Genomic DNA, 26,060 nt, shown 5'->3' with positions numbered 1-26,060 from the left:
AAGAGGGCTAACTACACTGGAGGCTTTGTTGCCTACTAATTCTTACTGTGATGAACTAGTAGTGAGTTGGAGGGAAGCAGAGTGGTTCTGGCTGGCAATATGGGCATTATGAGACCAGCCAGGGTGATCTTCAACAGGGCTCCTAGCTACTATACAATAAACAAGAGGAAGACAAAAATTGACAATTCTTGAGTTAATGGTTTTGAATTTAAATGGGAAGGAAAAAACATCAGGAGTTTGTAGTGGATCCAATCACATTGCAGAATTTAATATACACATACACACGCTTAAACACAAGTAACCTTTTCCAAAGATCAGACTGATGAACAGGTGAAGTCTGCTTAGGTAAAACCAAAGCAAAGACTTTCTCTGTAGTGGGTAATAGTGGCAGGGCTAACAGTTTGATGTTTAGGAATAAAAAAAAAAACACACAGTACCTGAAAAACCAAACATAACAAATAATTTATGCTATTCAGTGATGTAAACTTTACCTTTGTTTTAAAGGGAAGTATTTCAAAAGCTGAATGACAGATTTTGCCAACATTCCATACAGAGTAGGGGCACCTCAGGCCAGGGCTTTAACTCATTAATAAATTAATCAAAATGTAACACAAAGTTCCTGAGATGGAAAAAGTGATTTCTCAGCAAAGCCCAAAGAAGAACGTTTACCTTTCAGCCCACAGCAGCCTGGAAAAGGGGAGAGTTCTTAGGAATTTTTTTTGTTTTTTTTTTTGTTTTTAAATCAATGGATTATTCTGGTGTTGGTTTTTTTCCCCCCACAGTTCCATCCAGGCAAAAATAAAACTGTCAACTAATTATGCTAATTACAAACAAGCCTTCAAAACCCCAGCCCCCTGAAAGCCCCGAAAATTATCTCTGTTCTTATATTCTTGGCTCCAAGCAATGAAATAGGAATTCAGAAGGACTTTCTACTGACAGATCAACTCTCCAGGCTCTGTGCTGCGGCTGCCCCAAAGTTAGCACAGCCAGCCTCACCCGGAGAGAATCTTACTGCCATTACAAAACAATGTGAGCGACTTCCCAGGGGGAAACGTTTCTCTGAGGTGGCAGAAGGGGAGGTGGTCGGGGGGGGAGAAGACAGCTGACTAAAAGGTTGTTGTGGAGGGCTATTGTAAGTGCTTAATATTGTTATTATTGCAAGGACTAGCCAAGGTGATAGCTACGTTGCCGCTGTACATTTAGAAAGGACCCTTGTTGTTCTGGCTCAGGTAAAGCAATCCTCCCTCACAAGACCAGTTTATCTCCAGTCTAGATTAGGGTCTCTGGGTGTCACCATAACACTACTAACAATCATAGTACCACCAATTACCTGGAAACACTCATTTTATTGTAAGGCCTCTTACAACAAGCTGGTACAGCTGCCCTTTCCTAATCCCACCTAGCAGGCTCGGCTTCTCAAAGCACATCCTTGTGGGATCCAATAGCACCACATGGTTTCCGCTCCTCCTATGGGCAACTGTGCACATGGCCCCATTGGACCCCTCAAGGGGATCCAAATTTGCTCCTTTTGCTGACAAACATGGATCTGCTTTAGTAAGGGGTAGTTTACTCACCGTTTTTGTACTGCTCTATCACTTTAGAAACAGATACAGTTAAAGTGGTGCAGTTCCCTCGTGTGGATGAAGTTATAGCAGTATGCAAGAGCTTAGAGCTTATTCTCATAATGACAATGTGTTTCTAAGCCAGTATAGTTATAGCACCACAAAAGCTGTATGTAGACAAGCCGGAAGTTTCATTAGCTAAAGTGGGATCCCACCTATGCCTCCTACAGATTAGCTGTTTGTTGAAGAAAGCACCCATGGCGTGAATGGCTTGGACTCCAGAAGAACTGCACATCTCCCTGAGCCTGTTCAGATGTTTATAGGAAACCATCTCTTTTGCCCCCGGGGAAAGGTTATTTTGCCAGAAGGCAATGCAGGAAAAGCAAAGCTCCTTAAGTGGTTCTTACTTCCTAGGATATGCCAAACATGTGGGAAAGGCACCTGTCACTCCGAGGACATGGGGCTTTAGAACACAAATACTGGAACTCAACATTTCAGTTGTACTATGGAAGTGAATAATTTGGTCATTTGTTCACATAACACTATCTGGCCCAAGTGGCGGTTTCTACTCAGGACCGGAATAGCAGCAGGTGCCGCACATCAGACGCGAGGGGTAAGAACTGCACTTTAAGAACAGTACACTATACTCATTCAAAATGCACCCTGGTACCTAAATGCATATCTTACACTTCTAAAAGCCAAGACCTTTAGATGTGTCATGTGTGTCCTCCCACTGTGCCTTATGGGAGAGAAAGGAAGCCAATGTTTTTCCCTTGTCCTTGATCTGAAGGCAGCCAGATGCTTCAGATCTCTCAGTCCTGGTTTCTCAGAAGGGGAAAGGTCAGAGGCCACGTCCCCCGAGACGTGGTTCTGCAGCAGCAGCACCATGCTAGGCACTTTACGCAAGGTTTTCTTTGATCCACCAAGAGATGGTGTGTGCAGGTGATCTTCCTGACGGAGAGGCAGGGCCAGCTCTCTGCATTAGTTCGAAGGTGGATGTGAGCAGCAGTGATGGTTACACAGAGAGTGAGACATGATGTTCCTCCAGCTGCTGAGAACAAAGGTAAGCAGCAGATGGGCCATGCTGGAAGGTAGCTAAAACTTGGAGCCTAATTCTGACAGGCGCCTGCTTGGCCCCACTCTAGTGACACGCATCATTTTCTTGCCTCTCAAATGATCATATTGGTTACATTTCCGTGTATGAGAGAAGCAGGTGTGGGGAGGAGCTGAGCAGATAGGGCACATCTCAGGCAGAAGCCAGTTCACCTTGCTTTGGCTGTGCTGGGAAAAGTCTGCCATCTGCTGGTCACACAAAGACCTCTGCTTGCTGACTTCTACAGCTAACCTACAGGGGCAGTATTTGTTTTTTTAAAAGGGCCATTAAAAATAAAGCACTAGTTTTCATTATTTTAGGCACAGGCTGGCATTTGCTGCCAAACTCTGGGCAGACAGGGATTATAGTGCAGGGCAGCAGATCGACATGCTCCCCCCACCCTCCCCCGCGCCGCCGAGAACTCGCCAGCGTGCTCGCCAACACGCAATGTGCATTCGACCCTCTGGCACTGGCAATGGACACTTTGAATTCCCTCCACCCGTCAGGGCTAACCGCCAAGGCCAAGGGAACTTTAGAGCCAAGGGCTGGGGCAGAGTCTGGTTGGTTTCCAGAGATGCCCTCGGTGAGTGAGGTGTCTCCTTGGGAACTGCCTCTCAGCAGAGCCTTTGGGACAAAGATGGCAGAGGGAAAACACAAAGGGGCTGAAAACCTGGTCACCACACAATCTGCTCATTCAAAGCAAGTGTGTTAATTGTGAAGAGACAAAGTTAATTTTCAAAGCCAGAGTTAGCGCTATTTTTAAATGAGCTGCTGACATCTCCGGAAAAGCTTTGGAAGGCATGCCAGGCAGTCCGCTGGCATCTCCTCGGGGTTCTGTTCTTCTTGCCCGATGCTTTATTACGGCTTTTGGCATGTGCACAGGACCTGTATTTCTTAGGAGCTCATCTGCTCTTTCTGCACATTCCTTAACTAAAGTCTCAAGCTAAGAGTCCCTCCCCTCTCTCAATGATGTTCAGTTAGAAGTTGTCAATCTATTCTCTTCCACAGAAATCCGGCAGCAAAGCCAAGTGAAAAAAGGTCTACCCAAATTAATCCTCCTGCTGTTTAAATATTTATACAGGGCAAGATGGAGCCTTCTAGCCTTTCCCTCTCTTGGATTTGTCCCACCTTCTTGGTGTTATTGCCCGGAGCACCACCACTAATTGCTGCTGGTTAGCCAGTGGGGAGGCAGTGTTGACTAGTGGCTAGAACGCTGGACTGGGACTTGGGAGATCTGGGTTATACTTTCAGCTCTGCCGCTCACCTTCTGAGTGACCGGGGCCAAGTCACCTCACCGCCTTGTGCCTCAGTTTCCCCATCTGTAAAACGGGGATAACGAGACTGACCTTTTTAAAGGGTTCTGAGATCTATGGAGGAAATGCGCTAGAAGAGCTGGTATTATTATTATTAGCCAAACTCTTCCAAGCACTTGACTCTGTTCAACACCTCTCCAAATCAAAGGGAGGGAAAAATAAAAAGGCTGTAATTTCAGTGGAGCAACAGCTTCTGGATATTTCTGCAGAGGTCCTGAGTGGGGATGGAGCTACTTGTTCTTCAGACGGAGGTTTTACTTGTAAACTCCAGCAAGTTCCAGGGTGACACGCTGGGGAGCGAGAAGCGCCCAAAGCAGCGGAAGCTTGGCAGCCAGCTGTCCTTCCCCACAGGCTCATCCCCCAGGCTTACATCCATGACACAAGATGCTGCAATAGGTTGCAGGAGGGTTTGAATACAGAGATCAGTCCCCACAATTGTAAGAAATTGTAGCAGTGAGGCTGGGGCTCCAATCCAGGAAGATGAAGCCCAGCCCCCTGCAGACTTCAGAAATTCCGCCAATTCTCATTCATTTCAGCTCATTTGTCCTGTAATTTTTGCTTTTGCTTTATTCTGCAGAGGCCTGAACAGCAACAAGCCTCTCAGGTGAGCTGGCAAAACAACATGATGCAACACTGCACTCTGTTACCACCAGCTCCAGCAGCTGGCCTCAGTCACTCGGCAGCTCCCCCGCTCACCAAATAGCGTATTGATTAAATCCCAGGGAAGAGGCTTAACAACAGGATGTGCAACAAATCTGTAAAAATTGCATCAAGCAGGACTCCCGCGGAGCCTTTTCCTTGTGTTGTGTGTTCCCCCCAGACTGTCTGAGAGAAGAGTTTTGTTTCCTCTCTGAACTTATGTCTGTCTAGGACCTCCGAGAACTAAGCTACAGCGCAGTTCTACTATGAAAACTGGCTGTGTAAAAACGGCAGCTTCTTACAGATGCAATCTGATGGGTGTGTATCAGAGTCAGATCTGCTGCTTTCAGTGGCTAACATAGAACACTAGATATTTTTGCCAGTCCTGCACAGCACACACACACAGCGATGGAAGGGTGAACTGGAGTATATTCCGGCTCATGCATCAGCAGAATTGGTAACTGACTTCTAATTGCATAGCTAATTGTTGCCTTGAATTCCACCCGTGCAATCCACTGGAGACAATTCCACAGTATGGCCACTCCATCTTTAAGTCAGTGAGAACTGAGGCCAACAACTGTCCCCACAACCAGTTTCAAGTTCCTTTGCAAACTCCAGTGACTGCAGCTCATCACAAGTGTGGAAATTTTCTAGTAGTGCTGCCATCCATTACTAGGGGAACCTGCTGTTAACTGGGAGTTATTGTGGCAAGGCACAGAAAATCCCAGTTACAACACACAGCACAAAATCCAGTAACAACTCAACAGTCCAGAACTGGCCTAACCGTCAGTTAAAGCAACATTGAGAACTTTGGCTAAAAGACATTGTATAGAAGAGTCAAATGCAACTCAACCACTAAGATGAAGGGAGGTACAATAAACCCATCTTTATTGCCAGGGAAATGGAGGCTAAGTAACTTGCCCATGGCCACACAATAAGTCAGGGCAGAGCTCGGATCAGAACCCAGGAGTCCTGACTCAGTTCCCTTTGAAAGATGAGACAACATTCCCCGACATCTAACCCAGGAATAATGGTGGAGTGGCAGGGTATGAGGAACAAGGGAGGAAAGGAAGAAGAGAACTAGTTAAAAACAATTCCAATGCTGCCACCACCAAATGAAGTCCCTTAAAGAACTATCATTATTTTTGGCAGCTCCTGCACTGAACATCTCCCTGTAGGCATGTGAATACGGAGAGCGCTGGCAGTCTGAGCAGAGAGCAGCTCCCCAAATTCACGAGAGCACCTCACACAAGAGCAGGTGCCAGGCTCCACCAAAAGAGAGCTGAGAATGTGTACAGAAAGGAGTCCACTTTCCCCCTCACTATTAGCCTGAGGAATTTTGCAACTCAGGTGAAAGCATCAACCACTCCATGGGATTCCTGACAGCTCTGCAAACTGAGAAGCAAACAGTTTATTTAACACTGGGCACTTTTCCTAATTTACAGTCATTTAAAAAAAATCAGTTTGCTGTTTAAAGGTTCACGCTGAAGCTAAAATGCCTCTAACCTATTCCTCTCCCTCCCCACTCCCATTCTGCACACACCAGCACGTTACTGTAGGGTCTTCCTTAGCATGAGGCTGTGTTATCACAGGGACGCTCCAGGCTGCATGCTTTAAGGCGGCTGCATTTGAAAGATGCACTGTACTCCTTATGTGAAACGTGTTCTGCCCAGCCTCTGCAATGACTTGGAGATTCCGTCTCTTCTGTTAAATCTTCGCTTCAATGAAACCTCCTGAAGCGATCCTTCCCCAGAATGCATCCAGCCTGTGCACTTTATACATTCTGAGACTACCCACCTCCCACCCTCTCTGGGTTTCATCCATTTTAAGGCCCAAATGGATCACTGTGCTCTCCCAGTCCAATTCCCTGTACAACACAGGCCAGAAAACCTCGCCCAGTAATTCCTGCACAGGCCATAGACTTTTACCCAATAATTATGGCATCACACCCATCACTTCTGGATGAGCAAGTGTTTCGCCTAGTTCATCAGAGTTCTAAGGAGTCTGGGGGCACCTGCTGCTTATTCCTAACACCTCTCCTAAACAACATCACATTCACTGACTGCTGTGGGGGGACTGTGATTGGACAGAACCTGTGACATGTATCCCTTTGGCTTTGTGAAGTGATCTCAGGAAAGGCACAGAATCTTCATGAAAACAACCCAAAACCAAGGGAAGGAAAAAATAAAAAATAAAAAAAAAAGATAACGGGAGACATTTATTCCTCTTCAGAAAAGGATGAGTCTGCCAACAATGGGAATTTTATCTACACTCTCATTCTGACTCAGATAGGGAACAGCAAGCAGAGGAAATTCAGAAACAAGGAGCCCATTTTCATGCATGACACTCTAGGAACAAAAACAGGGAGCAAATGCAGGAAGCACACAGGAGAATGCTGCCTAACAAGATTTTCAAAAAGTTTCCCATGGAAAATTTTAGTTAGCAGTTTTCAGGGAGTGTGCTTTAAGACAGTGCCACAGTGAGGAGCAAGGTGCCATACGAACTGATGGATTAGACAGAAGCCTGTCAACCCCAAACAATGAAATATCCATGTTTTATTGATCTGCTGCAAGTCACCTGCCAGTGCCACTTGCATTGCCAAAGGCTTCTTAAATCAGTGCCAGATAAGGAAACATGCCTGTTTCAGCAGTGTCTTTAAAAGGTCGCCACTGCTTTTTTGAACGATCGGCAGAAGTACTTTGGGTTAGCCACCAGATGGCTCACGCGAGCTAGATTAATTGACAGGCCCTGTAAGAAATGCCGTGGCAATTCAGAGGCAAAACAAAGTTAAAATAAATCATGTTTCCTTCCTTATCACTATCTCTGCCTGAGATTACTAATGCTGAACGAATTTGAAAACTCTGACTTTTCACTATTTGTTTATTTTTTGAATTTCAGTTGGGAGGTGAAATTTTAACTGTTTGTGGTCTCTGTCTAGTCAATTTCATCTCAGGGTCTGGAGCCCTAGCAAAACGCAGCTCTGTTTAGAAAATACAGTCTTGTGGCTAAGGCACTGGATCAGGATTTCTGAGCTGTGGGCTCAGAGTTTGGGTGCAACACGATCTCACTGTACTTCTGTCCCCATCTGTAAAACGGGGATCATTCATTCCTACTTCAATCTGTGGGATTAAGTCAATAATTGTTGGAAGACGTACTGTAGTGATGAGTGTTACAGAAGAGCATATACATTAAACAGGTAAAATTGAAGAAATATTTTTTGTTTTTAAAACTTTCCACTGAAACGGAGAAGTATTAATGGATGCACTTTCATTGAACTTAGGTTTTGTGAGAACCTGCTTTTAAGAAGCCTACATTTTAGGCCAAATTCAACCGAGATTTGGCCTGGGCAACCTTACAACATGATGGTTTTTTTGCAACAGTTCTGTGTAATGCCAGGAGCAGAGATGTCATCACCAAGTGACTACAAGCATTGAAAATAAATGCAAATTCCTCATAGGTTTATGCAGACATTGTCCTGACAGAAAACGGCTTTCTAAAAGAGAAACTGGAATGTCATCTTAGTAGCGTCACTTCTTTCAACGGGGCAAAGCCAGTTCCTATAGGCTCCAGCTGACAGCTGTAGGCTTTGTTTAAAAAGAAGCTGTTACACGTTCAAGACTAACTGAGGTGTTTCCATTTTTTAAGACCCATCAAGACTATGGAACTTTAACCCCCCCGCCCCCAATGGAAGAAAATGCAATAACGCATGTAAAATCCTAGACATTGCAGCACTGTGCTAGGGTGAAAGAACTTGAACATGAAAATAACTGGAAACCTCCTGATAACAAGTGCAGCCAACAAATCTATTTTCATCATTCAAGCTGAGCGAAGGACATGGAGTAAACGTACAGAACCAAGTTAGATTATTAAAAATGGTGATATTTAATAATCCAAAGTGTTGTGTGTGTTATGAATAGGGGAAGTGTTTTTCAAAATATGTTTAACAGCTTCATTTTAATCCCAAATACTGTATGTAGCGTAAGAAATCCGACAACATGCTGACTGTCAAAAGGGGCAAGGGACAGTGCAGGATACCCTGTGAAGATGCACAAGTTTTCAGACTAACCCAGTTCTTCCATGTGACCTGAAGAACCACGCTAAATCTGCTCTGGGCAGGTCATGCACCTGCATGCAGTACAACCCTGTGGCCACATGAAGGTGCCCTCACCAGCAGGATGGATCACACATGCCAGACAGCTGCATGCTGCTGCACTACTCTAGAGCTTTTATTTAATCACATTCCGTTGATCCAATCTACAGCTCCATCCCGGACAACCTTGGAGACCTGCAGTTACTTACGGTACAGACCAAATGCAGAGTGCGCATGAACTGCTCAGACCACTGGATCTTCACGCAGTGGCTCTGGGAGTGCAGCTAGACTTACAATTGACGTGACACTTCCTTTATAAGCCCTGGCTGTTTTCAGGGTTTCAGATCATCCCATAAAGGAAAGTGGCAAAATCTGTCCAACCTACAAGTTTGCATAAATTCTGGGCATTTTTGAGAGACAAAGGATGATGTGAACCCAGTTTCCAGGGCAGTTTTAAATCACAGCGGTATCCTTACATTAGCCTAGTTGTGCCTCGAGACTGTGGCACATACAGCCCCACCACGGCTGAAGGGTGGGAGTGACTACAGAGAATACAGGCCAGAGAGACATGAAATATTGTCCAGTGCTAGTGCAATGTACAGCAAGGATGCAGGAGCATTCAAGTCATTAATTCAGTGCCAAGGTGTCCTCCTCATCCCCAAACAGGCACTCCTGAGGAGGACCGGATCCCATCTAGATCAACATTTCTCAAATGTGGACACCGTGGCTGCACGTGGCCACCAGGGGCTTTTCGTCCACCCATGACAGCCTCCTGGGTGGTGATGGGGGAGAAGCATCGGCCCCTCCCTCCTTGTTGCTCCTGGATGCGGCGCCCTGCACTGCCTCTGGAGAGAGGGGGGCACAACGCTGCAAGAGCAAGGTGAGTTCTTGACCCACGTTGGAGGAGGGGGTTTGGGTGGCAGGCTCCAGCAGCGGGACTTCAGCAACCTGGCCATGCGGCCTTGGATTCTGACCACGGGGCAGCGGGTACTGACCCTCTTCCTCCCCCCCGGCTCTGGCCACACGACCCTGGCTTCTGCCTGTGAGGCTTCAGCCTCCGGCCTCTGATTCCAGACCCAGGCTCCAGCCACGCAGTGGCAGGTGCTGGCCATAGGCGCCGACCCCCAGTCCCAGCTGCATGGCAGCTGGCTCCAAACACGGGGCTTTGGGCGCCAGCCCCCGGCTCCAGCCGCGGAGCTTCAGTAGGCCTCTGGCCCCGGACTCCAGCCACATGGCCCTAGCCCCTGGCACTGACCCCTGCCCCAGCTGTGCGGCACCAGGCACTGACCCACAGCTCTGGTCCTGGGCTCCGGCCACGCGGTAGTGGGAACTGGCCTTGGGTGCTGACCCCTTGCCCTGGCCACATGGCAGTGAGCGCTGTCTCCAGCCACACAGCGGCAGCGCTGACTCCTGGCTCCAGCCGCGCACTCCTGGGCTCTGGCACCCAGCTCCAGGTTCTGGCCGTGCAGCAGCAGGTACCAGCCCTGGGCGCTGACCCACATCTCCAGCTGTGGCTCCAATCCCTGGCTCCAGCCACACAGTTCCTGTCCCCAGCTCCGGGTTCTGGCTGCGGGCACTGAGCCCCGGTCCTGGCCACATGGCAGCAGACACCAGGCCCTGGCTCTGGCCACACAACAGTGGGGCTCATCACCCACCCCCATCGCCCCGGGCCCCTGCTGCCTTCCCCGGCCCCACATCCATCCCACCAGGCCCTTGCTGCCTCCCCCTTTGCCCCCCATCCAGGACTTAATGGGTCCTGGGGCTTCCTGAGAAAAGTGATTAACTAACATGCAAGTATCACTTAGGACTAGTCTACACTACCCGCCCGGATCCTTGGGTAGAAATCGATCTCTCGGGGATCGATTTATCGCATCTCATCTAGACGGATAAATTGATCCCTGAATCGACGCGCGTACTCCCACTTCATCAAGAGGAGTAAGCGCCGTCGACGGGGGAGCCGCGGCGGTCAATTTGCCGCTGTCTTCACAGCGGGGTAAGTTGAATAGGATACGTCGAATTCAGCTACGCGAATATCTTAAATCGATCCCCCCCCCGTGTAGACCTAGCCTCAGCTAGCAAGTCTGCTGTGAAAAGTGATACTTGCATGCTTGTTAATATCACTTTTCACAGGCTCCCAGTGCTACTAAGTGTGCTGTGATATTAACAAATATACAAATATCACCTCTCAGCAAGCCCCAGGACCCACTAAGCCCTGGAGGGGGGGCAAAGGGGGAGGCAGCATTATTTTTGTTACCAAATCTGCCAAAAAACCCTACAAATATACATTGCAATGACTTGGATGTGAATCTGTGCACATTTAATTGTTTTTCCTAAAGTTGATGAAGTATTTTAGGAAAGCATCAGTGCAGCCGCCGGTGAGAGTTGGTAGCCGCACTCTGAGGCCACCAAAGAATTTGCTGTGAGAACCCCTTCCCATAGCGACAGACCCGCGGCAGACAGGCAGGTTCACGCGCCAGGTGACTCAGTGCGAGCCTGCAGAATGAGTTTATGGGCACAGAAGGGTGGAAGAGCCTGAAGGTTCCAATAAGCAGAACGGGGACTGGCCAACTCAGGGCATTTCCCCAAAGGCTTTACAAGTTAGATGTCAAGGAAGGGGATAAAACACTGAGAAGGGGGATTAAAGCGAACCCAATGCAAGAGCAGCTAAACTGAGCTCAATGCCTCTTTTAAGCGCATTAGCTTCCTTATGTTCTTAAGCCGTCAGCCTCCTTTCACCTCCACCCCACCCCACCCACCAGGAAGCTGTAAAAATGTGACAAACTCACCTGCTTTCATTATCCAGAAACACAGAGCTGCTGCCTTCCCCAAGGGCTTCGCTGATGGGAGAGAGGCAGAACGGGGAGGAGAAGGCATCAGAATCAGAGTCAAAAGTACTATCCCTGCTCACATCATCAGCAAACAGCTCCAAGGAGCCCTCGTCCTCCCCCTGCTCTAGCCTGCAGTCCAGCCCTTCCTCTGTCCCCTCCACTGACAACTCCGATCTGTTCTGCTCCTCCTGAGAACTGATTGTCGATAAGATTCCTGAGTCACTGTGGGCAGGCTGTGAGGAGTTGTGGGTACCGTCAGTTGCCAGGCAACATTGAGACAGCTTCTCCCCTTCTTCAGAAGGGGAGCCGAGGTGAGCCACATCTCTGACAAGCTGAGACACAGCCAAGATCTCGTCGTCTTTCGGAATTACTGCTCGTTTCTGATCGGTTGGGGAAGCCTGCTGGACGGTGCCAAACCCCTGAGTGTGGCGGCCACGCTTGCGGGGAGCTTTACGGACCGGGGAGCTCTCAGGGGTGATATAGCGCAGGGCTTCTTCATCCTGCCTCTGAATACGGGAGTTTGGGACCCAGGCAAGGATAAGCGTGGTACCAAGGAGCTCATCTTTCTCCATGTACAAGCATAAATAGCCTTCAAGAGAGCACAGGACCAACCGGTTAGGACTTAAACTGTATTCTCAGGACATTTATCAGCCATTTTTAGCCCCTGCCCCCCTCCATTGCCAATACAGCTGGGCTAAAGCAATCCAGTCATTTGGCAGATTTCTCCTCCATCTGCAAACAGACTGTGAAACTCTCAAATATTCATTATTTGCAAATAATCCCTTGAATCTGCAAATGGCTTATGAATAAGAACATAAGAATGGACATACTGGGTTGGACCAAGGGCCCATCTAGCCTAGTATCTGGTCTTCAGACAGTGGCCAATGCCAGGTGCCCCAGAGGGAATGAACAGAACAGGGAACCACCAAGTGATCCATCCCCTGTCGCCCATTCCCAGCTTCTGGCATAGCCATTGATGGACCTATCTAGTTGTTTTTTGAAGCCTGTTATAGTCTTGGCCTTCACAACATCCTCCGGCAAGGAGTTCCACAGGTTGACTGTGCATTGTGTGAAAAAAACACTTCCTTTAGTTTGTTTTAAACCTGCTGCCTATTAATTTCATTTGGTGACCCCTAGTTCTTGTGTTATGAGAAGGAGTAAATAACACTTCCTTCTTTACTTTCCCCACACCTGTCATGATAGAGGTCTATACAATCATATCCCCCCTTAGTCGTCTCTTTTCCAAGCTGAAAAGTCCCAATCTCATTAATCTCTCCTCATACGGAAGCTGTTCCATACCCTTAATGATTTTTGTTGCCATTTTCTGAACTTTTTCTAATTCCAATATATCTTTTTTGAGATGGGGCGATCACATCTGCAGGCAGTATTCAAGATGTGGGTGTACCATGGATTTATATAGAGGCAATAAGATATTTTCTGTTTTATAGTCTATCCCTTTCTTAAGGATTCCCAGCATTCTGTTCACTTTTTAAACTGCCGCTGCACACTGAGTGGATGTTTTCAGAGAACTATCCACAATGATTCCAAGATCTCTTTCTTGAGTGGTAACAGCTAATTTAGACCCCATCATTTTATATGTATAGTTGGGATTATGTTTTCCAGCGTGCATTACTTTGCATTTATCAACATTGAATTTCATCTGCCAAATACCTTCTGGGCCGGGTAGCTACAGAAATCACATGCCCTCCTTTCAACCCGATTGGGTGAGTTATGCAACTAATCAAGAGTGAATTTTGAATTACAGACTTTCATGTCAGATTTGCACTGTTTAATTATCCCCATTCTATGTGGGCGCTAAACACTGGTTACTCCTGAGTATTTGCCCTAGCATAGCTAGGGCACTAGAAGGTTCCTGGAAAGCCAACCCAAAATAGTCACACACACAAGTCTAACGCAAACCAATATTTGCAAAATAATTATTTTGCAATATTAAGCCAGTACCGGGTGTCCATTTACAAGGCTACACAGGGTGCCACTAGCAGACAAGAATGGGGAGAAAGAAAGAAAAGATAAGCCCTATATCGACTCCAGTGAAGCCAATATCAGGGTTTTTCTTGTCCCCGGATGCTTGAAGGGGCTGCTGGTTCCATCAGGGTGGTGTGATGGCACTTGGCCTCCCAGAGTGCAGCTGAGGGAGGGAAGGACCAAGTGTTACACATTAAATGTCAACTTTGACCCTCTCTGGAGATCTCAAAGCACTTTACAGACATTAACGATAACCCTCATTACCCAACTGCCCCGGGGAACCAAGACAAGTAGCATTTGCCCTGGTTTATAGCTGGGGACATTGACGCCTCGAGAGGTGACGTGATCAGTGCACAGTCACGCAGGAAGGCAGTGGCAGAGCCAGGAATCCCACTGCTCCATCCCCTGCTCAAACCACCAAACAGCTCCTTGGAAAACAACAGATACATTGATGAGAACACGTGGCGGCTCAGCGGACGCCTTTCCTCAGTCCCTCAGCTCCCACTCCCCACGGTAACACCCCTGAAGTGCTCAGACCCAGATGCATGCCAACCCCGTGCAGACATGGACACGCAGACACTCCCAGAGACAGAAAGAAGAGTGAGCAGCAAGCGCAGCACCCCATCACCTGGGTGATGCTCCCCGACACCTGGGAGCACCTCGGCAGGGTGGACGCATACATTGTTCTTGGAGTAGATAATCTCCCCATCCAGTATGGAGGACGAACCACCGCCACCACCGGGGTTTAAGGTCAGGAGGTCAGAGGCTTTCGAAGAGGCACGTCGAAGGAGTCGCCCCAGAGACATTGCCAGGGGAATGTTTCCATTATCCGTCAACTTCAATCAAGAGCCCAATTCAGACAAAAGATCTGCCAAGAGGGAAGAAACAGCGTTAGGAGAAATGCAACATGACAGCTGCAAGACAAGAGCGAGAACTTCCTGCTGTGAGAACCACCACCACCAACTGAGGACAACGCTGCTACCCTCACAGAGAGGCAAGGTTCCCGTCAGCTGCTACCTCATCCCCGCATCTCCAACCACTCAGAATCAGTCTTATCATCCCCGCTTCACAGATGGGGAAACTGAGGCACAGAGAAGGGAAGAGACTCAGTCGTGCCACAACTGGTCCAGAGAGACTCAAAGCAGGTCAGACTGACATGGTGCTTAAGCCGTGGCACCAGCTGGTGAGCCATGCACCCTAAGCTGCCCCACACTGGTGGAGCTCTGCTGGTGTTAGCAAGTGAGAAACCAGAGAAGCATGCCTGGCGTAGGCAGGGCCTGCACTACAGCGTTGGAGACCAAGGTTTAAGTCCTGGTCCCAGGCTCTCACTCCCTGGGGGGCGAGAAGAGCTAAGTATTGTTATTATAATGCGGGAGAGGAGGTGAAGGAGCAACTCATGTCATTCAAAAACCCCAACTATGAGTGTCTGATATGTTTCTCCTATGACGGCCATGTGGCAGGCAGGGGAATCCTGCAGGGTCTACCCAAAATCGAAGTAAACAAAAGCTGTGACATGAGGCGACCCAACACGAGGCAGGGAAATGAAAGTGGAGGCAGAAACCTCCAGCCTTGGCATCAGGGCCTCTGCTTGATCCCTTGATGGTAGTACAGCTTAAAAGGCCATTCACTTGGAGTCCTGACTTTTGGCATAACCTTGACATTATTTAAACAGGGCTTTTTGGGGGGATGGGAAGAGGGAGAAAACATTCAACACGCCGCAGGCAAATGGATTCTGGAACAGAATATGGAACGCCGTCCCTGGGCCACGTGTGGGGCATCTCATCCGTCAATAGGTAACTTAAGCTAGCTGTGGAATATGATCCCCCTGTAACCACCAAGTAAGCGTTGTACTGAAAATGAGGCGCTGTCAATGAGAAGCCAGATCCCGAATCCAGATGGGATGTGCAGGCTATACATAATTAAACAGCTAGGCCAGGAAGAGCGCTTGATGTGCTGAAACACGGAGCGGAGCAGGCACAAAGCAATCCCACTAACAACCCGAAACACAAAGGCAGAGCTCCAGCTTCCGTTCCACCTGACGGACAGGGGAAAGCAGCTACCGCCATGAAGTTCTCTCCGAGACAAAGCTGTTCCTTTCTGTTGACACCTCTTTATTCCCTAATGGACAGGCCAACCTGACCCAGCACGCACCAGAGATTTCCATGGGCCCAGGTGCAGACCTGGAGAGATCAGTTAGTACATTCCACGTACCAACAGAACAAGCAAAGGATGTGCCAGGAACAGAAAGAAGAAAAAGTTACAGGTCAGTGAGAACCCCTCCACCCCCCTTACTCGCAGAGACACTCTGTGCACTAGAAACACCACTGGGGCCCGAAGAGCACCTAATACTGAACAGCCCTCGCCCTTCTGAACACAGCTTCACTGGTTAATACCTGAAAAAGAAGGCATAGAAGCTGGCCTGTCTACAATGATTTAACCAATCATGCCTGCTGGAGACTCCAGTCCAAATCCCACCTGGGCCAGGAGGAGCTGGGAGAACTGCCAAGATAAAACTGGGGGCTTAATGGCCACGCAGGAAACTGATGTCCAATTCCCAGTCTGGGCAGACAAGGCAGCAGAGTAGTGGGATGCTACACTGGCATCACCAGCGATGCTGGTTTTTGAAAGAAGTGAACAAAAGGGAGCGGCTTGTTCTCTGCACTGGAAACACAGAGCCAAAAGAAAAACTAGCATGTCTCAAACGGGAGGGTAAACGCTGCAGGGAAGGAAATACAGTTTTCCAGCTTCTAAGAGCTCGTCACAAGAGACAGTAAACATGGCTCCGAAGAGTAGCTGACAGTGCCCTTTTTACAGGAAAAGCCATAAGCCTGAACTGCAAGTTTCCTGACTTGTGTTTGCTGGAAGCATGACCTCAGCAAAGGCAGCTTGTGCCCATCAGTCATCAATGGGACTTGAGCGAGATGGCTCAACCCTGCTCCGTGCTGAGCCCACGCGGCTCTGAAGGGGATCGGTCTGCAAGCCCTTCTTTACTTTTTGGCCTCATCGTAGGCTCACTCCTGACCCTAGTGCTGCGCACACCTTCAGAAACACACCTGTCAGGCACAAGCCTCAAAGAGACAACACAGCCTGGGGCTCTCCGGACTGATTCTTCTCCAGGCTGTCTTAGAACACAGCACTCTAGGCTCAGACTCTCGATAGGGGGAAGAGCCTTTTGCAACAATCGTAAACAAAAAATAGTCCCTCCCCAGCCCAGAATAGGAAGCAGAGGGATGTCTGGAGCAATTTCCCCTACTGTCTCTGTAAGAAGTTACAAAATAACATTTCAACACAAGAGGCTGAGGGAATTCACAGCAATGGCGATTGGCGACACTGAGCAACCTGCCTGTTTATCACAGGCCCCGAAGCGCCAACACCTCCGGAGTGGAGACACTTAGCCTGTATCACAGCAATGTAATAGTCCGCACAGCTTGTACCCTGTCTTGGGGCAGATAGGCTGCTCCTCGCTGCGTGTACTACGGAGAGAGTGGATTTAGCTGCATCAGTCATCTCACCAAAATACCACTTGAAAGATTCAGAACCTGTTTGAGTGAGATATGAGATCAAGGCAGAGGCAGCTATGATTCGGTGAAAGCATCTGAGAAATAAAGGGAGAGGACTCCCGCTGGAGGCAACAGACACAGAGAGGCTACTTCTCCACGCACAGAGCAGGAGCTCCCATCCAGCACCACTGCAGCTCTCAAGGGGCCCCCCAGGAATCTCGGAAGAGGCCCAGGCCTTCTCCCAATGAAAAGCAGCAGCAGCTGCATTTCGTTAGCTTCCATCTAGCTCAGAAAGAATAAAGCATCAACCAAAGATCAAAAGTTGCTCCCTGGGAAGTGAAAAGGATCTAAAACCAAAAGAGCTGCTTTGATCCTAGGCTGCGGCTACTGCCCCAGCTCTGTCTGTGCACACAGGCGTCTGTTGGGAGTGGAAGGCTCGACAACATGAAACACTGGCTCCTAAGGAAATCTGGGCTGGTGCACTGGGCATGCCTTGCAGAAGTGCTGCCTTTCAGATACAGCGAGTGGATGGTTCAGGGGACTGGGAAGGAGAGAGAGATTATTTCACTTCCAGGTTGCTGGCTCAATTCTAGCCCACACTGGCAGTGATCAAGCGTTATCCACTGGCTGTTCCGTGTCCTACATGAAATGAGGTTGGGGAGTCTCAGTCTGATTCCCAGCAGACAGGTACTGCCATCACCGAAATTAACAAGCAGCCCAACAGTTAGCAGCCTCAGCAAAGAGGGCTAGGACCGAATGCACCGTGGAGACTGACCTCTCTTCCCCTTGGGAGGGTCTGCCCCAAGGGTGGGGTACTACAGTACTACTGCTCCTTGCCTTGCACAATCCCGGGGATGCAAAGATGAATTCCATCTCCAGGGCTGGCAAGTCAACATTAGAGTTTGACCTTTTTTTTTTTTTTTTTTTTTTAAAGTGGTACATTTCAGATTAAACTTGTGATTTTTGTGACAGCGGAGATTATTCCAACGTAGCAGCAGCTAACATGCCAACAGGAACCAGATCACCCACCCTGCCCTCTGGAAGCTGGAGAACTGAGTTAGCTGATAAGCCCTCACTGCCTGCCAATTTTTATTAAGTACACACAGAAAAGATTTGCTTGCTCCACTCAGCAACTATTGTCAGACCCCTTTGCTGCAGCTGCTGGGGTCATTCATGCAGCCATTGGTTCCTTTCTTAGCCAATGCCAGGGCTCCCCAGCTAGCAGAGCGCCCCCGAGAAACATCATGCAGCCAGCAGTCATTCAGTTGCTAACCCCCTGAATCCTACTTCTGTTGTCCTCTTCACTAGAAGCCAAGCACAGCTGCAGCCAGCAGTCTCAGATAGCTCTGACAGCCAGCCGCCTTGTTTAGAAAGGCCCTTCCCCTTTCACAAACTTAAATAACAAGATCCTGGTGAGTGTTGGCAGATCACACCCTCAACTTGGCAGATATTCCTGGACCAACCTCTGCTGGCTCCATTTGCACAAGCTTTCAGTTCTCTGATAAAGAAGAGAAGTGCAGGGTTTCTGCCTGGCCCTGGCAGGGGGTTCAGCATGTATTTTTGGGTTTGTGCAGTAACAACAGTGCTTTACAGACACACAAGGTGACAAAGCTCCTTATCACAGAGCTTACAGTCTAGATCAGAGGTAGGCAACCTATGGCAGGCGTGCCGAAGGCGGCATGCGAGCTGATTTTCATTGGCACTCACACTGCCCAGGTCCTGGCCATCGGTCCGGGGGGCTCTGCATTTTAATTTAATTTTAAATGAAGCTTCTTAAACATTTTAAAAATCTTATTTACTTTACATACAACAATAGTTTAGTTATGTATTATAGTCTTGTAGAAGGAAACCTTCTAAAAACATTAAATTGTATGACTGGCACAGGAAACCTTAAATTAGAGTGAATAAATGAAGACTCGGCACAGCACTTCTGAAAGGTTGCCGACCCCTAGTCTAGATAGACAAATTCAGACCAAACTTGGGAGCAGGGAGGCAGCAGCTTGGAGACCAAGTTGCTGAGCAGTTCTGTGCGCAGCAATGGATCTTGTTGGATCCAAGGGGTGATTGTTAATCAAAGAAAACAACACAATACTTAAAAGTAATATGAGCCAAACAACAGGGTTTGGAAATGAGACCAGGCTGTCCTGTGGATAAACGGGAAAAACCAGCACTAGAGTCACACTTGGATCAGATTATCTACCTATCAATCTACTTATAAATGAATTTTGCATTTTCCTGATCAAGGGAATCTCTTCCAATCGACTTGAATTTGACTTTAATACTATGTCAGCACACCTTATTCCACAGGAGAGATCCCAGGGCTATTGCAGAGGTTATCCTCTCAAATGCCATGGGAGAGGGGAGTGTTAGTTTGTGTTGGACAAAGGCAACACTGAGAATGCAGTGACTCAGTGACCGCAAACAGGAACCCTGACTATCGTGCGTATGACCTTGAGCAAGTCTCGGGGTCCCCATGTGTCAAATGGGGAGAACACTGACATTTACCCCTCCTTTGTGCTTTGAGATGTGTGAAAAAAACAGATTACTAGCAACTTGCTTGAGCTATTTAAAATTAGTCTAGCCAACGCTATTGAAAGCTATACTGTAGAGAGCCATCTGAATGAGTCCCGGATTGTGGGGAGAATGAACTAGGTCCGCCCCCCCCCACCACATCTTTAATTTCTATCTATTGGCAGCAGCAGCAGTGTGCCACGTACACAGTTAAGGAGAAGGGCAGCAGCTGTTATTAGCATCAGAGTGAAATCCTGGCCTCATTGATGTCAAGAGCAAAACTCCAGATGACTTCAGTGTGGCCAAGACTTCACCTGAAGTGACAAAGCGTCTCAGCCCAGAAGAAAGAGGGGTAAGAGGTTCAGCCCTACTTGGACAGGCCCAGCATCCGAGGGTTAGCTGCAAGAGAAGGGAGAAGCTATCACCAGAGCCCATTCTTCACTCCTTGCCCCACCTGCCGTGGCACAAAAAGCAAACATTAAAATACCGCACTCCTTCTGCATCAGAGCTGGATCTTCCGATATCAGCACAGTAACTGAATCACCATTTGTAACACATGCGCCTCTCCACACATGCACACACCCTCCGCCCCCAGGCTAGGCATCATTTCATATACTGAACTATGCAGCACTCGTACAATGTGCTGTTAATGTCTGACAGCTTCTTTTTTTTTTAAGTGCCTGCCAGCCATATCCTTATAACTACTCCGTACTGGTCTTCTGTCCTAACCATTAACATCTAAAAAATTCCAGCAGTGTGTTCTGATCACTAGACGAATAAGCCAATTTCAAAGCTCTTCCCCTAATGCTACGCACATCAGAGCAGAGGATAGAAGCCAAGAGTAATTGTTTGAAAGTCATATTCTTATCACATGACAGGCTGAGAGAAGACAGGGACAGGCCTAGCAAGATCCTACTCCCCTAGTGAATAGGAAAGGCAATATTTTCCCCCAGGTTGTCTCCGTTAGACTGTTCACACAGTGAGATGTTGAGTGAATGGAATCAAAGATCTTTGTCAAACCCTCCGGAGGTCAAAATCAGCCCTGGATTAAGCCCTCTGATTTCAAAGGAGTCACCCAAAATTACATTAGCTCTGACTCTGACCCTAAGCTAATTACTAGGACAACCTCCCTCACACCCCAAATTGGAGCACAGTAATGCATTCACTCACTTTTGATAAATGGAGAGAGAAACTCAGAAGCCACCTTCCTGTCCACCTTCAGTCTGCCTTGACCAAACAAACTTGCCACTTCCTCTCAACTTCCTGCAGCTAAACATCTCAAAGACACAAGTGCCTTCCTTAGGCAAGATAAGCATCCTGAGACACAACGTTTTCCTCCCTGATTCAGGCCTCCCACTTGTCCTCCTTCCTCCCACTGTCTGTCACCTTGGCTTGATTCTTAATGTTTCTTCCACACCTACAAAATACTCAGCACTTATGCTCAAAGCATTCCTCAAACATTAATCTACACAACCCCCCTTGGATGGAGGCAAGCTTCACCCCCATTTTACAGATGGGGAAACCGAGGCAGAGAGGCTAACTCATGAACTCAAGGCCACAAGGAAGTATTTGAAGCAGAATTAAAACTCAGGAGCTCCTGATTGCTAGTCCCATGCTCAGACCATGATGCCTTGTATGGTTACATACTACTCTTCATGTTTCCTATGCACACCGTGGACTTGATTCCACCCAAGCTGAAATTCTCATCCATGCCCCCATCTTCCCTTGCCTAAGCTATTGCAATTCTTTTTTTTTTTTTTTTTTAACTCTCTCTCCACATCCAGACTCCAGTAGGCAAAGAACACTGCTACGTGCTTTCTCACGCCCATGAACAAGAGTGACCGTAATGAATGATGTTCACACAACTCCACTAGCTGTCCTCTCCTTTCAGGAGACTGGTCAAAACTGCCACCCTCCACAGCCTTTCTTCACACAATCTCACCACAGTGAGTGCAATAGCCTTCTCCTCTGCTGCATCAGCCTCTCTGGACCTGGCCATCTCATCAACTCTCCACTTTCAACTGTCATCTCTTATCCCTGCCACAGCGCACGCACACACACACACACACACCCCTGTGCCTACCCCTCTTAATTCCTCTCTTCCTTAGCTATAACAACTTTTTTTTTTATTTTATAACTATGCTAGGTAGCTCTATAGAGTATTTGGGAATGCAGTCTGTAAGAAAGACACTATAAAGCATTATACCATAGGAATGAGCTAGGTTTCGTCCTTACAAACATTTCCTTCCTGAAGGAAATTCTCCCAAGTAGAGCATAAACGCTTAGTCAAAAGCCACAATTTAGATAAGCTTCACTGATTCACACCAGTGACATTTGAAACAATGTGGGTTTAACACAACTGTTATCTTTCCCTTCCACAATTTGTTTTAACCTACTTATTTGTTTGTGCTAGCAGCTAGATTTTGCCCAGACATTCAAGAAGACATGGCCCCTGCCCTGAACTGCTCACAATCTGAGGAAAGACACACAGCTAGACGGAGGATGGGGAAGGGGAGTTAGTTTACTGAGTGTCAACAGTATGACGAGCAGTATCTCCACATGCAGCCCCTACCCCAAGCTTTCAAACCATACAGATTTTTCGTGATACTAGACTGAAGCACTTACATTAATTTGTAATATTTATTCCTTAAAACAATCTTTGTCTCTTAGCTGACGATAAAATTGCAGCAACTGAGTGTGCTGAGATCACTGCCTATCATGCTGACCAGTACGGTCTCATACTCCCTCATCTATATCCATCTGTTATCTTGTCTTAGATTGTAAGCTCTTTGGTGCAGGGACCATTTTTTGTTGTGTTTGTACAGCACCTAACACAACAGAGTCCTGGTCCACAACCAGGGCTCCTAGGCACTACGGTAATACAAAGAATAATAAAGTCAAGTCACAAGTATTGTGACTATTCAGAGGAAAACGATATTTTTCAAGTTAACTTAAAAGGGAATTTCAGTGATTGGGCAGTGGTTAGTTACTACTCCAAACTGCCATGGGAGAGGGTCTAAGTACTATTCCCAGTTCAGCTTCTGCTAAGAATGCAGGGACAGCACATTCTACTCCTGGGGGAATTCTGCGTCACTGCGTGTGTGCAGAATTCATGTCCCCCACAGATTTCTTTGCTTCCCTGCAGAAAAATGACTTCTGACAGGGGAAGCCGCGAGAACGGTCACATGCCCCTCCCTGGCAGCACAGACAGGTGGGGTTGGGCGCCTGGAGCAGCTGGTAGAAATGTAAATCATTGACGGGGGGGGGGGGGGACAGTCATGCATGTGACAGAAAGTTACAGTCCCTCTTGCTCACTATTGCGGCACACTCAGCATGGAGGGACAGGGCTTCGGGATGTTTCTGAGGAGGTAGGAGTGGGGCAGGCTCTGTCTCCTCAGGCAGAACAGAATATACTCCTGGGGGAATTCTGCACCACTGCGCAATGCAGAATTTTGCAGAAATGAACGTGTGTGCAGAATTTCCTTTCCTCCACAGAAATAGGCTGCAGTGCTGCTAGTTGCCACAAGGGGCTACTGGACCTGGCAGAACCCAGCTTGCACGTAGAAGACACTGCTGGGGGGAGAGAGGGGAGCTAGAAAGATCCTGGCAGCTGCAGTTCCCAGCGGCGTGCAGGAAACTCCATGCAAGCCTGGGACCCAACATCAGGCTGTTGCTCCCTCTGGATCCCTGGGCTCTGGGGAGGAGGGGGGCGGGTGTCTACCCCCTGGCTGGGCTGGTGGTGGGGAAATGAGGAAGGGGCAGAGAAACAGGAACTGGGTTCTCACAGGGATTTCTTCAACTCTCTACTCCTGGGGGAATTTGTGTGTGTCTGTATTGTTACAGATGTACTAGCTAACAGGTATTTTGAAATAAATTACCAGAGTAATTGAAACTGGCATGATTATGTAGTGTTATTTTTGGCACAGAATGCGCCCAGCAGTAACATTCACACCCTTTGAGGGCAACAAAAGGGACAGGAAGGCATCTTGCTAAGTTATCCTGAGACCCTCAGGCTGACTCCGGAATAGTGTTGATGGATTCACGGTGGAGTGTATCAGCTAGCCACTGGGAGGACAGCAAACGTGAAGTGTAGGGGACAGAGTGGGGAGGGGAAGGAGAAAGAACAGGATAAAAATGAACACATTCAAGGTCCCAGGTGGAACACAGTGCTCACTTCTTGTCCCCTCCCATCACCTTTACCACTAAGAACAAATGGGGGTAGGAGAACAAAAAACATGTAATTAATATGCATTTTAACATCTGGCTTCTGAGCCCAGAGACCTAAATGTACATTAAAAGGATCTCAAAATGCTGACACCACATGTTACAGTTACAAGATTAATGTTTTATAGACTCTGGAGTTAACATTCATTATTCAGCACATACAAATTACAATAAAATAACAATAGTAATAATAATCCCCTCCTTCAGCACTGATGGCATTGCTACATTAAAAAAACAAGTGGGCAGAAAAAAATGCTAATTTATTAGCCACAATGTAACATTTACATCTAGAGAGAATCAAACCTTTCACAGCAGTCATGTCATGTTAGTGTAGACATAATAAAGACAAGTTTTAAAAAGAATGTGTGTGAGAAATCCATACACACAGAAATAACTAGAAATTAATTAACAGAATTGTATCCTCAGAAAAATTAGCTCTCCGGGCACTGGCACCTGCTATATATTGCCAGCTAATCTGGGAGCACAGAATCTCCCATTTAACCACTCAGAGATGGGACAAAGTCCCAAATTCATTCCAACCCAAAGTTTTTCTATTTTCAAATAGAACTGTTTTAATTATTAACTCATTATCTGAGCTTGTAAAAAACGGAATTTTACAAATTCCTTGGTACCTGGCAGGTACCCGAGATTGTTTGTAGGAATCTTAATTGCTTACTCTGAAGGGAAAAAAACCCAAAATCCATATGTAGCAAAAAGAGAAGCAGACAAGGAAATAATCATCAGTATAAAATGTGCACCTGAAAATGGGACAGAAAGACAAGCAAGTGTTCAGAAACCCCCAGGGCAGAGCTCACACTAAGTGGAGAGTAGGAAAATAGGTTTCAGAGTAGCAGCCGTGTTAGTCTGTATCCGCAAAAAGAAGAACAGGAGTACTTGTGGCACCTTAGAGACTAACAAATTTATTAGAGCATAAGCTTTCGTGGACTACAGCCCACTTCTTCGGATGCATACCTCTAAGGTGCCACAAGTACTCCTGTTCTTTTTGCGGATACAGACTAACAGGGCTGCTACTCTGAAACATATTAGAACATTTGCCCCAGAGCCTAAGCACCCGTTAAACACACATTCCTTGTGCTCCTTAATGGCAAAAGGAAGACAGAAGCCGAGAGCATCTGGATCAGGCATGCTTATGGAGGAGACACGTTTCTACAGGGTTGCAAGTGAGATCCTCAGTCTAGAAAATACTACTCCCTTTGTGCAGCCACCAGTATCCCCTAGGGTGACCAGACAGCAACTGTGAGAAAACGGGACAGCGGGTGGGGGTAATAGACGCCTACATAAGAAAAAGTCCCAAAAAACGGGACATCTGGGGACCCTAGTATCCCCCAAAGTGCGAACCTCACCCGTCTCTAGGATACAGCTCCCCCTCCTCCTCCTGCAGCCCCCCCTCCAGGATACAGCCCCTCTTACAGCCCCCCCTCCAGGATACAGCCAGGATGCAGCCCCACCCCCACAGCGCCATCCCCTCCTCCGAGATACAACCACCCGCAGCGTAAGCCCCGCTCCAGGACGCAGCTCCGGCAGGCAGCCCCTCACCAGCACAGCCAGCCCCAGGCGGCAGCCTCACCCCCGCACTGGGTGGCTCCAGACCCACCCCGGCCCTAGGCACAAGGGCCGGGACCAGCGGCTCCCTCCTGCTCCTGCCGCCTCCGCCGCCGCGTTCAGCAACGTGAGGCCGGGCCGGGCGGAGGGGGTGGGGGAGGGGCATCGGGGGCGTGGACACGGGAAGCCCCGCCCCCTCCCCCTCATGCAGCCCCGCCCCCTCCCGGACGGGCGCGGGGCTATGGGGCGTGCTCGGCCCGGGCGTCACCGGGCGTCGTCCCGCAGGGACCAGCGAGAAGCGGGGAGCTGGAGGGACACGCGCCACCCCTCCTACTTCCGGTGTCCGTTCCACTTCCGCGTCAACGAGACAGCCCCTACCACGGGCAAGAGGGACCCCGCTTTCCCCTCCCCGGCCCCCGTGGTCCCGCGGCGGGACAGCCCCTGCGAGGAGGCCCCCGGTACTTCTGAGCGGCCCCTGGGCAGTTCCAGCGGGGCCCGTCCAGGAGCCTCGACCCCCGTGGGCGCCTGGGCAGGGGCGCTGGAGCCGTAGTGGGGGAGCTGGGAGCCCTTGAACCAACTCAACCCTGTCTAGATGGAAACCACTTAGAGCCAGGGGGGCAGCAGCACCCCTAGTTCCAGCCCTAGTGTGCCCAGCTACCTCGGTGCACCCTGCCCGCCTCAGCCCCACCCCTGTATGTCACCTGCTGAAAGCTGCCACGGCCGGTTCAAGGGGGCCTGGGCCAGCCCCACC

At 48.4% G+C, this 26,060-nt stretch overlaps 1 protein-coding gene across 16 annotated transcripts in view; it reads right to left on the bottom strand.

Moving 5' to 3' along the window:
- Window positions 1–25,634, bottom strand: part of TBC1D16 (TBC1 domain family member 16) — a 41,851-nt gene extending 16,217 nt beyond the window's left edge. For 2 of the 16 annotated variants that reach the window (XM_065563791.1, XM_065563793.1), the window contains exons 1-3: window positions 25,304–25,440; window positions 20,693–20,799; window positions 14,140–14,379 (exon numbers count right to left, since the gene is read on the bottom strand). In XM_065563791.1, coding sequence (XP_065419863.1) covers window positions 14,140–14,189 — 50 coding nt within the window. In that variant the 5' untranslated portion in view covers window positions 14,190–14,379; window positions 20,693–20,799; window positions 25,304–25,440. Of the gene's footprint in view, window positions 1–11,483; window positions 12,115–14,139; window positions 14,380–20,692; window positions 20,800–25,303 lie in introns of all 16 variants that reach the window. The other 14 variants (XM_042840934.2, XM_065563785.1, XM_005283004.5 and 11 more) reach the window with 14 other exon arrangements.
- Window positions 25,635–26,060: the final 426 nt, after the last annotated feature.

The sequence above is a fragment of the Chrysemys picta genome, chromosome 12, assembly GCF_011386835.1.
Source record: "Chrysemys picta bellii isolate R12L10 chromosome 12, ASM1138683v2, whole genome shotgun sequence".
In the NCBI taxonomy this organism is placed as follows: Eukaryota; Metazoa; Chordata; order Testudines; family Emydidae; genus Chrysemys; species Chrysemys picta.
Note: the sequence above shows the minus strand (reverse complement) of the source record. Positions and strands in the feature narration are given on the sequence as shown.